Genomic DNA, 14,780 nt, shown 5'->3' with positions numbered 1-14,780 from the left:
TAGCTAGAGAATATCTGCTTCAAGCTTGTACCTCTACATTCTCTTACAGTCAAAGAATAAGGGACAGGCATCTTCAGGAACCCAGTTATCCTTAATCATATTCAAACCTTTCCACCCACTACAGAAGGATTTCATATAATAATGTTGATTTATATTCTTGCAGCTGTCTATTGCTAGGATATGTGAAATCTATATTCAATGACAAGAAAATTGCAATATCTATGAAATTTTGTGGATTCCATCAGCCAACATGTTGTGTATAGAGATTGAATTTTTACAAATACTTAATTACTGGTTTGTGGATTGTTCATGTAAATCTCACAAGTTAATTTTTTTTAATGTTTTTATTTCTGTTATTTATATAGCATGAACATAAAATACTTTCTATCGTAAGTCATAAACATTATATTTGCTAAAAATATGTTTTCAAAAAAATTAGGAGTTCAGCAAGCACTCTTGAATTTTGCCTTAGAGAATGACATTTTGTATGTCTGGTGTAGGCAATTACATTAATTATACAAAAATTATTATGAAACTTTTTTTTCCTCATTTGGTGATTGGTGTTATGTGAGCAAAGGCAAATTTGTTTTTCCTTGAAAGAATATAGGAAAATCCTACTGTACACTTGGAACTTTCCTGCATAATTTAAAAGAACATTGGAAAAACTATTAATTCCATTATTGGACTTTCACAAGAAGAAAATACTGAAGAGATGAAAATTTGGAAAAAATATCCACAGTTTCTGAAACTGTTTTTCTCACTTAACGGTTGTTCTCATACAATCTTCTCTCCTTTACATTGGGATTCAATATTTTATTTCACATCTTATTACAATATATATTCTCTCTTCTCAAAGGAAACAGTTGAGTGAACGTCAGCTGTGCAGTGAAACATGGAAAAAGAAGTGAAGAAAAGTGCGTCTATAGTCCTGACTAGGCTATGCTTCACATTGAACATTTCCAGGTAGCAAATCCTTGAACTTATTTATGCAGTTATGCTCAAGAATTGTTAGTTCTACTGTTTCTGACTATCCAGAGAACATTTTTCTCAACCATCCAACAGAGATTTCTTTCCAAGAAACTGTACTTCATGTCCTTGCTCTGTGTTTATTTTGTCATATTTACCTATCATCTGTCATAAAAAAGACTTAACATCAGTACTTCTGCAAAGATTTAAGGGAGTGTGGTTACTTCACATTTCCTGTGCACTGAACCTTCTGTCTTCATAATTATATACTCTTTTTTTTTTTACCCCTTCAGAAACTAAATCAATGAAATACCAATACTTGTACTAATTTTAAAAACTCCTTTCCTGTTGCCAGTCCTAGAGAAGGATAAAATGTAAAGTTCATTTCTCAGCTGCTCAAGTGGAAGAACAAATGCACAAGTAGCTACTGTACTGAGGTAGAACAGAAAACAACTACAAAGTCAAATAACACTCCAGTGAGAGTATACTAAGTTCAGTAAAGCTTTTTTGCTTTTTGAATGAGGCAATCAATTACCTGAGGATGGGACACTTTTAATTTCTTCATCTGTTTATAGTGATGTTTGTGGATTTCAGGTAAACATCAGCTGAAAAATACTTTAAGTGAAGTATCCCAGATCAATGGTAAATATTTTACTTCATCTATTTTATGAAAGGCTGCAATAGTTTTATTAAAAAAAACTGAAAGTTGCTATTAAATCCACAAAGAAGAAGGATCCAGGTATGCCATTTATTACCATTCATTATGGTTTTCTTATAGAACTGCTGTTTTTTCTGCTGACTTACTCCACTCTAGCAACGGATCAAAACAAAAAATTGCTTTTTTAACATTATTTTGCTCTATGTCAGAATTAGTAGTTGAAGACTATACAAGTTTCATTTTCTTCTCAAAAGGTGGTTTATTTACATTCTGGTAATTTAGTTATTTTTCTAACAAGTTAGGACATCCTAAAAGAAGAAATAAATAACGGTTATCACAGGAAGAACAACAGAATACAGAGGTATCCTCCATGTGTGCTCTTATGATAAAAGCACAGATTGCACTTGAAAATATAGGTTTATGCACACATTTGTATGTGGGGACACATTTGTAAGAATTAAGCCTTTTCAATTTCAGCAAGAGCATGAGGCAAATATTTCAGGCTAAGCTCACTCTATGTAGACACAAAGTGTAAAGTGTGCCTTGCTTATTTTTTCCTTCTGCAATCAAGAAAGCCTCATCCTTGAAACATTTGGTACTGACATTAACTTTCTTCAATCTACAGAAATCCATTCATATAAGCCAAGAAATGTAACAATACAGTACAAAGGAAACTGTCAGATAAGCTTGTGGAGAGGATGATTTGATGTGCCCTTTTGTTCTGCCTCTGCTGACAGTCCTTTACTTCTGCCTCTTTGGTCCTTCCCATTCATGCATTTCTATCAGCATGTTGGTAATGTAAATATTGATATCTAAGGCAAGCTTATAAGAAGTTAAAAAGTGGAAAAAGAACTAGAGTACTGTGCTATGTGTTTTGTTATTGCAATCATTACTAACATGTATAAAATCTAAGTTTGAAGTACTACAATACTAATATGCAGGAGATACACAAATTAGGACAAAAAGGTTAGGATGTTGTCCTAGAGTCTAGCAAGTGAGTGTATTTGATCTGGACTACAGAAATGTACCTGCATAAGCTGGACCAACTATTACATCTGGGTTTTCCTATAGACATTACATTAACTGCCTGGAAGTGTTGTTTGGTCACCTTTTGATACTTTTTTTTTCTTTTTAATTTATGCATGTTTCATTTCCTAACAAGTTGCACACAATTGCATGCAGCTCACAATTGACTGTAACACTGACCTACTTCTGTGTGCATTGATTCAGACTGGCATTAGCAGATACATTCGCAGTCATGAGCAGTACACACTGCTGTATACAGCCTCACAGATGGCAGAGTGAGTGTGTGAGCAATACAGAATCTGTTTGCATATTTTTCGCTGTTTCCCAAACATAGGTATGTAAGTCCCATATATTAATTCTGCTGCCTTCCAAATCATGTCAGGTGTGTTAGGTATACCATGCTGAGAAATACAAACATTTGTGTCACAGGCGTTAAAGCTGCCATTTATAAAGCCATTGCTTCTAGATTTTCCAAATTGGTTTGGTTTGCCCCTCTATCCACAGGTTTTGCTAGTAGTAGTGTGGAGTCCAAATCAAGCCCACAGGTATTCCTGTCACTCCTTGGGGTTCTGGCACTGTTTTCTTACTGCTTTGGGTGGAAATGCTATGGAAGAATGGACAACACTGATGGTGGAGTAAAGCAATCTGTCTCCATCTCAGATGCATCATTATCAATGGTGTGCTTTCTAATGATATGGATTGCACCGTAACTGAGAAAGGTGCTTTGGTTCAATGGACATTCCTCCCTCCTGTTGAAGAGGACAACCTGTTTGTGTATTCCAAACTATCCCTGTAGCTGAGGCACTGTTTATCTAGTGTAAAATAGGGTGAAGATGAGACACACAATTATTACAAGGATATACAAGATTCAACTCTGCATCGAAAATAAGGAATTGAATCCTAATTTTTCCCTTAGCTCAGCTGAGGATTTCACTCCACAAAAAAAAAAGATAAAATCAATGTCTGTTCATCTGAGTCTGTGGAACAAGCATGAACTGTGGTAAGCAAAGAGATGGAATAGAAAAAAATAGAGTCGTTCCTGCTCCAACAAATATATGATTTTTTTAATAAGCTCCAACAGCAGAAACCGAGTCAAGAAAAATAAAGAACGGCTAGAAAGTTAATTCACTTAGTTCTGCCATGAGAGACAGAGAAATTCAAGACCTATTCTCCATCAAGAGTAGTAGATTGTTTCTAAGAGCTGGGTTCATCTGCATTTCAGATGATTTCTTTCCTTTTGTATGTTTCAAACTCCAGGAATGATTCACAACTGAAGACCTTTACCCAGAAAAGTGGGTATTCCCCTTCACTCCAAGTTACTGCTGGCTACTCTTGTCAGCTCGTCACTTAACAGGCTATAAAGGGTGCTTTCCCTCTTAAACTTTATTGTCACCTCAAATTTCAGTGTAAAGTCTTCATGATTTATAGCAACATGAAGCCCCACCAAACAAAATGGCACATATAAATTCTTGGACTTGAACAAAAATAACAGAAGGTTTCAACTACAGCTGTAAAAGTGATCAACTATGAACAACCATCCAAGTTTTTTGTCATTATTAACAATGCTTGCAGAAGTAAAAATTCAAAAAGGGAATAACTTGCAACTTAATGCAGTCTGAATAGGAGATATTCCAGTAAACTGGTAATTTGAAATTATTAATTTGTTTGTAGAAAATAGGAAACATTCAAGAAGACTGAAGTGACTGAGGAATGAAGTAAAAAAGCAGCAGGAAAAAAAAAGGTCTACAGGTAACAAAATAAATTAGGTTAGTCAGTCTAAGAGAAAGTCATAAGCCAACGTATACAGAGGAGATGAAAAAGAATTTCAGTACTGATAGAGTGAGCAGAAAGAAACATCTTCCAGAGAGAATATTTATTTTGGCTAATTTTATGTATTCAGGAAAACAAAACAACAAATGAAGAGAACATCAGGCCTCACTACAGACTGAGCAGTTTAGATCTCTGTGCAGTATGAAACAAATGAAAGACAGTGCTGCATTTTGGGGAACAGTTGCAAAAGCAATATAATTGACAAACATTCTGCTTCTAACTATATCACAATGCATACATCACATTAAAAAACACCATTAAAACACCCATTCACCTCTTCCCCCATTAAGGCTGTACACAGTTTTAGACTAACTTGTTTATCATCTTTAAAACCACTGTCTGTGAGGATCAGCAGCACAGTGGAGCTATTAGACAGACAGTTAGGGTTCTCAGTGCATGCAACCTGACAATAATTCCAGGAAAACATCAGATACCACATTAATATCATTAGAAGAAAACACTGCATTTAGATATATATTCTTAATTTGCAATTCCTTGCTTGGTCTGATCACCTGCTAATTGCATATCTGGTGTGGTAATGTATATAGCTGCATATATAATACAGTTTGATATGATGTGTGCTATGGACAAATACTGTCAAAATAACAGAAACATAAATGGGATAATTCGGTCATTAGTGGTAAATAAGCATTTTTAAAAGAAGGTACGGGAATATATTTTCCAAACAACCTCACAGATTTCTACTTTGACTGAAATAAAACTGATATTTCTCTATGACGTATTTCACGGCCACATAAGTTCAGTTTGTTTTTACTTCATGTATAGTTGTATAATACATCAAAATTCTGACAGTATCTATGAATGTGTATAGTCTTTATTTTAATGCAAACTTAGGAAGGTATACTTCACAAATCTAATGACTAAAATGCTACTGACTTCAAAAAAGATAGTGTAGTTTAACTTCAAGTGAGTGTTTCAAAGGACCAATTACAAGTTTAGAAAAGCTAGTAACTATAATAAGAAATTCTTCAGTGTTTTTAGTCAATAATGCCTATAGGACAAAGTGAGAAAACTCTTATGCAGTTGTAATAGATAGTAGAGGAAAAATTCTTTATAGTGTTTTAATATTTACTTCTAGACCTCTGACACTCTAGGTTTAATAAAAAACAGAATTCTTTTTTTTCTGTAGTAGCACTGCAATACCAACATATGTACACACAAACAAAAAAAAACCCCAAAAACACATAAACACAGTCTCAGCTATTTTACAGAGGTTTGGGGGAAGGGTGAAAAAGGTCTATGAGACTAACCTGAATGAGCATCCAGCTGAACTGGCAGAGATAAAGGTAATGTGTAACAGATGCAAGTGCGGAGCAGCTTTCCTCAGACAGATGTTGGCTTAGGTAAGCAGAGGCCAGAAATGAAATCTGTAGGGAAAATACAAAATATATATTGAAGTCAAACTTAATGATTTTAATACTAATGATGGGGGTTGCTAGGAGGGGTGAGAGGAAATAAATTATATTCAGTTTCAAAGTAACACGCTAAATTACAGTTCCAGAGACTGAGGGACACCTTGGAAATTTACATTTAATATTCACACAAAAGAAATGATCTTTCAGCAGCGTCAGCCACAAAGCTAGCTTTACAATTCTTGCAATCTAGTTTCCATTACATCTGAAAAATTATAGAGATTTACTTTTTATTATTGAATATTGTTCTCCAGTCTATTTACAATGCAATATTAGATACCAGTTTTCAAACTGAGGATGGAGATTTTCCTCTGTAAAATGAGACACTATCTTCTGACTTCTGTAAGGCCAGAAATTTTATTGAGTGGTAAGAAAAATAATTTATTCCTATTGTAATTTAGGTTGGATGTCAGGGGGAAGTTCTTTACAGAGAGAGGCTGCCCAGAGAGGTTGTGGATGGCCCGTCCCTGGAGGTGTTCAAGGCCAGGTTGGATGGGGTCCAGAGCAGCCTGGTCTGGTATAAATGTGGAGGTTGGTGGCCCTGCATGTGGCACGGGGTTGGAGATTCACGATTCTTGAGGTCCCTTCCAACCCTGGCCATTTTGTGATTCTGTGATTTTGTGATTCACTACTACTGCTGCCTAACAGCAGGCAAGGATTTAACACTTACCAAAATGATATAAATTATTTTCCACAGACAAGCCAAATGTCGAAGGATAATATGCTAACAGAATAAACACCTAATCTATTGTGGAAAGAATAAAGTTACTCCACCACCAACTGATTACATTGAGCACTACTAAACAATGTCAGCATTAGATTTAAATCTAAAACACATCTCAGAAATGTTTAGCTCTGTCTTCTGTGATTTCTTTCTTCTTTTTAGCAGAGGAAATAATCCAACAAGCAGACTTCATTAAAGATTTACAGTGTTCACATAAAGAAAAGTTTGTTTTGCCTATTGAATGCTTGCATAAGTGGTGATTTTTCCTTTCCATTACAAAGAAGATATTTTGAGAAACAGCCCATTAACTTGCTGCTAGTACAATTTGTAGGCTGTGGAGACTGCTTCAGAACAGTTAGGGAGTGTCAGTTTTCAGGAGATGGGTGAAGAAAGAAGTTGAAGTACCAGAGGAGCTGGTATACACCTGTACAAAATGGTCTTGGGCCCAGCATCTTTACTGTCCAAATATCCTTATGAAGACAGGCTGTGTATATTGACAAATACTACAGCAGATAGGTATCTCTCACATACACAGTGATGTCCAAGAATGAAAAGGACGAATATGAATGAACAACTAGACAACAGTTGAAGTAAAAGCAATTGTAAGATAAATTTCATGTTCTAAAGGAAACAAATGAACTTCCAGTATTTGATGTGGTGCTCAGGAGCATTCCAGTAGAAAATGGAGTCTAATCACTGCAACATAACCAGTTGGTTATCAAGAGGTCAATAAACAGCTTAAAATAGACTGCTGTTTGCCTAGTGATGACTTGTGAAACAACTGCCATTGTCTGGGGTGGATTAAACATCCACCTAGTGCCATCCATTAGGAATATACAAAACAAATTTTTGCACCTGTGCATCACTAGATAGCTCAAACAGTGCCAATAGTACTTTTCCTAACATTTGAATAAATGCATGTACTTACAACAAACTGAGTACAACACACAGGAGGCAGGGCTTTATCACCTTTTTTTCTCTGCAGGTTTGTGTTTATGTCAAGAACAGATTGTCACACTGAAGACAAGGAAGGGATGGAAAGAGAAGCGCAGACTGAGAAAGTTGTGGGAATATGTTCTTGGCACCTTCTCAGCCAAAAGACTTTTGCATTTGCAAAGAAACTGTCACTGCAAGTTTCTTTTTCCTGTTTTTCAAGAAAAATAATTTCTGGCTTTTTTTGTTTTTGTTTTTGTTTTTTTTTTTTTTGAAAGATATGGAAGAGGCATCTTGATATGTTAACCGTTTTCTAACAAAACAGTGTTAAGTGCCCAAAGTTTTGCTGAATGAGTATTCTTCTCTTAGGCATGACCGATGCTGATAAGGCAACAATACAGGTGAAACAGCTACTCAGCTAAGAATGCTTTGTAATTAGTAGCATTAGAGGATTTCAGACTACAAACAAACAGAGGTTAAAGAAGCAAAAAAAAAAAAAAACCTAGATATTTTTATCATGGTGATCGTTAATTTGTATCTTGGACAGAAGATATTTCACTTAATTTTTAACTACAGCGGGCCAATCTTTTATAGTGATGAACCTATTACTTAACAAGGGAAAGACACACCATGCGCTGGAATAAGTTTTCACTCTTGAAACAACAATAAAAAAAATAAATCTCCTGATACCAATTTTTGGAGTTCTGTTTATAGAGATTATACACTTGTAAATGTTCCTTTGCAAAATATCGTTGTGGCATGCTATTTGGTTCTATGAGGAGATTATACACATAATGTTTCTTCCTACTGCCTGTCATTTTTGACCCAAATTGATCTGAGAAGGCATAATAAGTGGCTGACATAGCAGTCTGCTCATTGTTGTTAATCTGTATGTGATGTTTCTGGGTCACATTCAAAATCACTGAGTGATAATGTAACACTCATAAGATTGTTAATTACAAAATGAAAAACATATTTTTAAAACAAAAAAACGAAAAGTAATTCACTACTGTTAAAGAGCAAAAACATCTTTGCCAGGGTTCCTATGTGACAGTCAGTAAATGAACAAAAGAATACTGCAGTTCCTCTGTAAAATGAAAATAATTACTCTGCAATTACATACAAGGAAATTAGCACCTGAGCACTTAACCTAAGTCACCAACACAAAATCAAACCAGGACAAAACCAGACGATTTTAAAAACTACATTTCTGTAATTTTCTTTCATTTTTAAGCCATCTTATGGTTTCCAGCTTGCATGCATTTGTGGTCAGTTCATATCTTCTTGTTATGCTGTAAGCCCCTCTTAGGTTAAACACCATTTCCTTCTTCATGCAGTTGCACTGCAGTAAGTTCTGTTCCTCATGTGAAAGTCTTTGCATCCTGCATATCAGTTTGTTGCCACTCTTCTATACGAGTTCTACTTTGGTTCTGTCCAAGATTCTCATCCAGCAGTTTTCTTATCTCCCTATTTATCTTGAAAATACTTCTGATATATGGTAGTACCACTGTTATCTCATTGTCATCTGGTACAGCCGGTTTTACTTTTCTTTTCCAACTGACTACCCCTTGTCAAGGGAAAAATATTTTGCTAACAGCCCATGAGCTATGACCTTTTCCCTTTAATCTCGTAAATAGAACCGTATTTCATGATTCAACCTTCAGAGCTATTCAGGTCTTCCTGTACTCAACCCCACTACCACATTATCGTGTCAGTGCATCTCTACCTATTGCTGTCAGCACATTTTGCCAGGGCACATTGTTTTTTGTTCTGTAGAGCAGTGCCTTTGGATCATTGGAATACTTCTCATTGTTCACTATCCCCACAGCTGTCTTCTTCCCATTGCTGTCTCTTCCTACATTCAACTAAATCTCACTGGACTAATCCTCTTCTATTATTATTTTTCTAATTATGTGACACATCAAGTATTTTACTGAATTTATCTTACCAAAGCAAACTATCAGAATAGTCTGGCATGATCTCAGTTTAAACACAGGGGAGGGCTTATTTTCTTTCTTTACCTCTATGTCTTTTGATAGATTTTTTTTCTAATGTCTCACGTTCTTCTAATACTGAATTAATGGACTTGCAGTTGTCAAGATTACTCCTCCCTTTTTAATCTACTATATTTCAGTCCCATAGCAATCTGATTTGGAGGATTTGCTATAAGCACTTGATGCTAGACCTCCAGGGGCTAATTCCGGAATTTTTGACATCAGGAACAGGGACTTTTTTTGTTCCATCATAGTAATGCACTTCAGTATTTCAGTCCTTCTCCTTCCTCAGTAGCCACAACCTTCACATTATATTATTTGCTTTTTTTACCTCCCTGTCTTATTTCCAGTGCAAATATTCAGAGTCAATATCTTCTTTGAGAATGGGAAGATTTTTATTTTGCTACTGTGAAACCATACTTAATGTATTTACATTTTTCTTTTCTGCACATTTTTTATCAGATATTTTAAGTTACTATATCTTTATTTACATATCTAAAAATTTGTTAAAAAATTCACTGAAGATTTCTCTACTCTCATACACTGTGATCACAAAAATATACATGACATGTTCATTTATTTCAACTATATATGTTATGAGGAAATTGATTTTCTAAAGCTATTCAAAATTAGTGGTGCTAGATTTTGTTTGTTAGATAATTTACTTTATTGATAAAGTAATCAATCTAAGTGAAGTTTGTATATTGTTTGAAAGTGAAAAGGGAAAGATGTGAAAGCTAGAGCAACCTCATACCAACCAGGTAAACAACAGCAGCTGAAAAGGAAGTTGGCTGAAGCAAACAGAAATATGAAAGAAGAATGAATAAATTGAATAAAAAGGAACAGTAATTACTGCTTACTGTGGTTAGGTGCTAAAATGCTAGCATATGATGGACTTTAAAATGAAGATACAGCATGTGATAAATGGAAACAAATCTTACCTTTAATTTGAACCATAAAAGTTATAAATGTAAACTGCATAGACCACAATAGAAGGGATTGTGTTTGAGGGCAACTATCACATATACGAAGCCCAAATTATTCATAGGATTATATAATATTCATTCATTGTATAAGCAAATCCAGAACGATGCATGGAAAGGAGTTGTGAGGGCCTCTGAAGAAACCTAAACATTGATTAAATGCTTCTTAATATTTTCAGCATTCCACATATGTATTCTTTTTTCAAGTGTCAAGGAACTATACACATTTGCAATGGTATCCTTTGTAACTGAGTGATGCATATTTTCATAAACTCTACAAAAAAGCAGCTTTGAAAATATATTTCTCTGCATGTAACATTTCAAGAGTGACAATAACTCCAAATAGACATTCAAAGTATCAGCACTTCCTCTTACTTCTGCATTACAGCCTGCATTGCATCTTCCACCAATTGTTTTAAACTTGTTTGAAAGCACTTTGGAATAGTTAGCAGTGTGCCATCACTTCAGAACTGTTCCACAGAAATGTTGTAAAGTTATTGAATTCTGAGTGCTTTAATGGAAATATATACATTCATTTTATATTTAAATGGGATTTTCCCCTTGATTTTTATTACAAATTATATTGTATCATCTATTCCTGGTCAGAAAATATGCAACACCCAATGAAGAGGACAGAAATAATTTATGCTGAAGTCCACATACATTTACCAACATGAACCATTGCATCATACGATGCTGCCCTGATTCTTCTACCTGATATTTTGTGAACACCTAGGTAAATGAATACCTAGGTATATCTTATGTGGTGTTAGCTACAGAACTCCTTCACAGCACTGTACTTTATGCAGTTTTAGTATGTAAAGGGTAATAGTAAAATAATAAAATAGTAAAGTATAAACAACATTTGCCAAATGTTAGGAATTGCTAAAAACATTCTCATACAGGGAGTACAAATCTGAGAGTAAAAAACGTTCCCTTGCATTAGAAGTGCTGACTGGGTAGCACATTGCCGTGGGTTATGTGAGGCCTCAAACAAAAAGCTGTGGAGAAGAGTAACCCAAGCAGATGAAAAAAAGCAACAAGCAGCAGAACACAGAGAGCTCTGGAGCTAGGACAGGCTGCATCTGCTGGCTCCACACAGTTTCACTTTCTCATCCAAGCAGGAAGACCCCCCTGCCCCCCACATTTCTTCTCAGACTTCCTGATGGAAAAACAAAAAAAAAAAAAGATCCTTTCCCATCAGGAGAAACCAAGCTGCCAAATGAAGAACATATCTGTGTACTTATGTTGCACTTTTATCATCTCTGCAGATTCCTGTCTCACAGTACGAACACACAAAGCTTCAGACATCATCTTCTTCTAGACATGTCTTCGTGCATGTCTTACAGAAAGTGATCCTAATAGCTGCCATTTCATTTTTCACATACAGTGAAATTATTTATTTCGTTATTTGTTCTTTTTCAATTCAAAATGTGTTAAGTTTGTTCCAGGCAAGGGAAGATTATCTCCTTCAATGTATAACTTGTCTGCATGCTTTTCCGCTAAAAAGAAAACAACAAAAGAGCCCAGCCTCATGCTATCTGTCCTTTTACCAGCACAATTTCATAAGACTGTAGCATGCAGAATTTACTGTGCTTTTCCTTTAGTTGGACTTAACTGCAGTGAACAATAACATATGAAAATAAGCATGTTAAAACTCCTGTGTCCTCACTGAACTGCTCTCCTCTGCTTTGAATTTACTTTATATGGGTAAAAAAGGGGTGCCCTCAAGGAACACAGGGACACTGCTTAATAATAGTGCAGATGAATCATACTTTTTGTTACTGCTTGGTAGGTCAGGACCACACTGATGTGAGCCAAGTGTTCTGTGTTTGTGTTCTGATATTAAGTGCTGAGACAAAAATACCAACAATGGATGTACCAAAAATTCTGGAGATTTATGGTCACTAGCAACAATTCTAACTCAGACTTCCTGGAAAAAGTAACAATACAACACACAGCATGTTTCAGAGCACAGAAAAAAAAAAAAAAAAAAAAAAATTATGTAATTTAGAAGATTCGAAACACAGTGTTTAACTGGGTCAAACGAAAAGTTCAATAACTACCATGTAACCTCATCTTTACTCTGTTTTAATGATGCAAAAATAAGGAGTTAAGTTCCTCTGTGGATTTGCATATATGCTCCATGATTTCACTGATCACTAAACTGTTTCAGAAGTTAACATAATTCAGAGAGTGGTGTCTTATAACTGCCACCAGAAAAACAATATGTGCATTCAGCCTCATTTCTTTTGGCTTCCATCATTATCCAGAGCATATATTCTAATATATATAATTGCCTTATGAACAGAAACTCTGAAGTCTGAAAGGGAATCCGCACTGTATGTTTTAGAGACTGTTTTGTTTTATGACTTATCTGCTCCTAGTGTTTTTATTACACACCAGTGCAAACTGGCCCCTTGAAGTAAGAAAAGCTAAACTAAAATAGCTTGCAATACTGATTCAGAACACATTGACCCACAACACTTTTGTATATGAGATGTTTACACTACAATAGGCAGCAGAAAAGCTGGCAACCATTTTAAGAAGCGATTAGCCATCAGCAACCATATGTTACTTATGCCCTTCCCCCAGCTGAGCAGGATGCCAGTTGGTTTCACACTGGGCTCACTCTCTACTGTCTTCATTTTCCATACTTTGGCTCAGGACTTTTTGTTTCCCCAGACCTGGTGGCCAGCACTCTGAGGGCAGGAGGGGGTCAGGAACCACAGTAGCAGCTGGAAGCCTCAGGAGAAGGCTGTGGTAACTCCCTACCTTTAAAAGCACCAAATTGTGTGGTCAGCTGGAACATGGTTTCTCTAGTGATGTACCTTACAGAGAACCCATTGAGTGACACCCATTGAGAAGTTTTAGGGTTGTTTTTGTTCGTTTATTTGTTTGTTTTTTGTTTCGTTTGTTTTTTAATAAGGGAAAACAAGGAATAGCAGGCTCTCAGAAGGTTAATAATCATTTTAGTTCTATATGCAGAATCAGAACATAGGCAATACAGGCATAAGTGCCTATATTTTGTACCGCATTTAGATCTGGTTGAAAGATGTACATCTCTGTGTGTTACAACACAAGAGCCAGGTCCACCTAAATCTCACTGCAAGATCCTTAGCAATACAACAATTCTGCCCTAATCATGCAAGCACAAGCTGGGAAAGCTTCTTTTTACAATCATAAAAGGTATATATGTTGTCTTTTTCAGTCTTAAGTACCCAGACACAGCTCAGGGCACTCTGAACATGCTGATTTGGCAGTTCCCAAACAAGCTGTTCTGAGGATGTGAATTTTCTATGGTGGGATTTGCCTCCTGCTGTTTTCTGTCTAGAAATTCAGATTAGACCTCAAATTGATCTGCCACAGCAAATTAACTGTCTCTGGAAGCCTCTCAGGTGAGATTTACTTAAAAGACATACTTAAGGGGTGTGACTCTCCTGGAAAGAGCAGAGCAGAGTGCTGCAAAGATGATAAAGGGCTTGGAGCACCACTCTTATGAGGAAAGGCTGAGCGACATGGGTATGTTCAGCCTTTAGAAAACAAGTCTCAGAGAGGATATGATCAATGTCTGTAAATATATAAGGTGTGGGAGGCAAAGAGATGAGGTCAGACTGTTTTCAGCAGAGTGTAGTGATAGGAAAAGGGGAGATGGCCACAAACTGAACTTACTTCTTTACAGTAAGGTTGACAGAGCACTGAACAGGCTGCCTATGGTGGTTGTGGAGTTTCCTTCTCTGGAAGAAGACCTGCCTGGATGCCTATCTGAGCAACCTGGACTAGGAAATCTGCTTTGGCAGGGGGATTGGACTCAATGATCTCTAGAGGTCCCTTCCAGCCCCTACAATTCTCTGATTATGTGATTCTGTGACTGTGATTGGGTAAAACTATTACCAGTGTGATTTTTCACTTTCTCCATTTCTGGGTATAGTTTTTCCTGAAGTTCAGATTGGTGAAACAAGTGCACACAAATTTGACAGATGGATATTTTATTAGCTCTAAACTTAATTTAGTGCTCTATTCAGGCTTAGAATCCTATGATGTTGTGTAAATAGCATAAACGCAAGGGGGAAACGTCTATTAGCTACTGATGCTTTGTGTATTTCTTTCATCTTCAAGATTTTTCTAGAGTCGTTATCCAGAGTCATAACCATGGCTGAAGTAAACTGCAGCTATCTACCTGCAAGCCTACAAATTTCTGTCCTAGGCTAACGACAATATAATGTAAGGCAT

At 36.0% G+C, this 14,780-nt stretch overlaps 1 protein-coding gene across 1 annotated transcript in view; it reads right to left on the bottom strand.

The window, feature by feature from the left end:
- Positions 1-14,780, bottom strand: part of ADGRV1 (adhesion G protein-coupled receptor V1) — a 264,974-nt gene that overhangs the window by 77,307 nt on the left and 172,887 nt on the right. The window contains exon 87 of the mRNA XM_052701347.1: positions 5,752-5,868. Within this exon, the coding sequence (XP_052557307.1) occupies positions 5,752-5,868 (117 nt within the window). The remainder of the gene's footprint in view (positions 1-5,751; positions 5,869-14,780) is intronic.

Source organism: Tympanuchus pallidicinctus, unplaced genomic scaffold, assembly GCF_026119805.1.
Source record: "Tympanuchus pallidicinctus isolate F22 unplaced genomic scaffold, pur_lepc_1.0 scaffold4, whole genome shotgun sequence".
NCBI classification, from domain to species: domain Eukaryota; kingdom Metazoa; phylum Chordata; class Aves; order Galliformes; family Phasianidae; genus Tympanuchus; species Tympanuchus pallidicinctus.
This window is presented reverse-complemented; position numbering and strand designations above follow the sequence as displayed.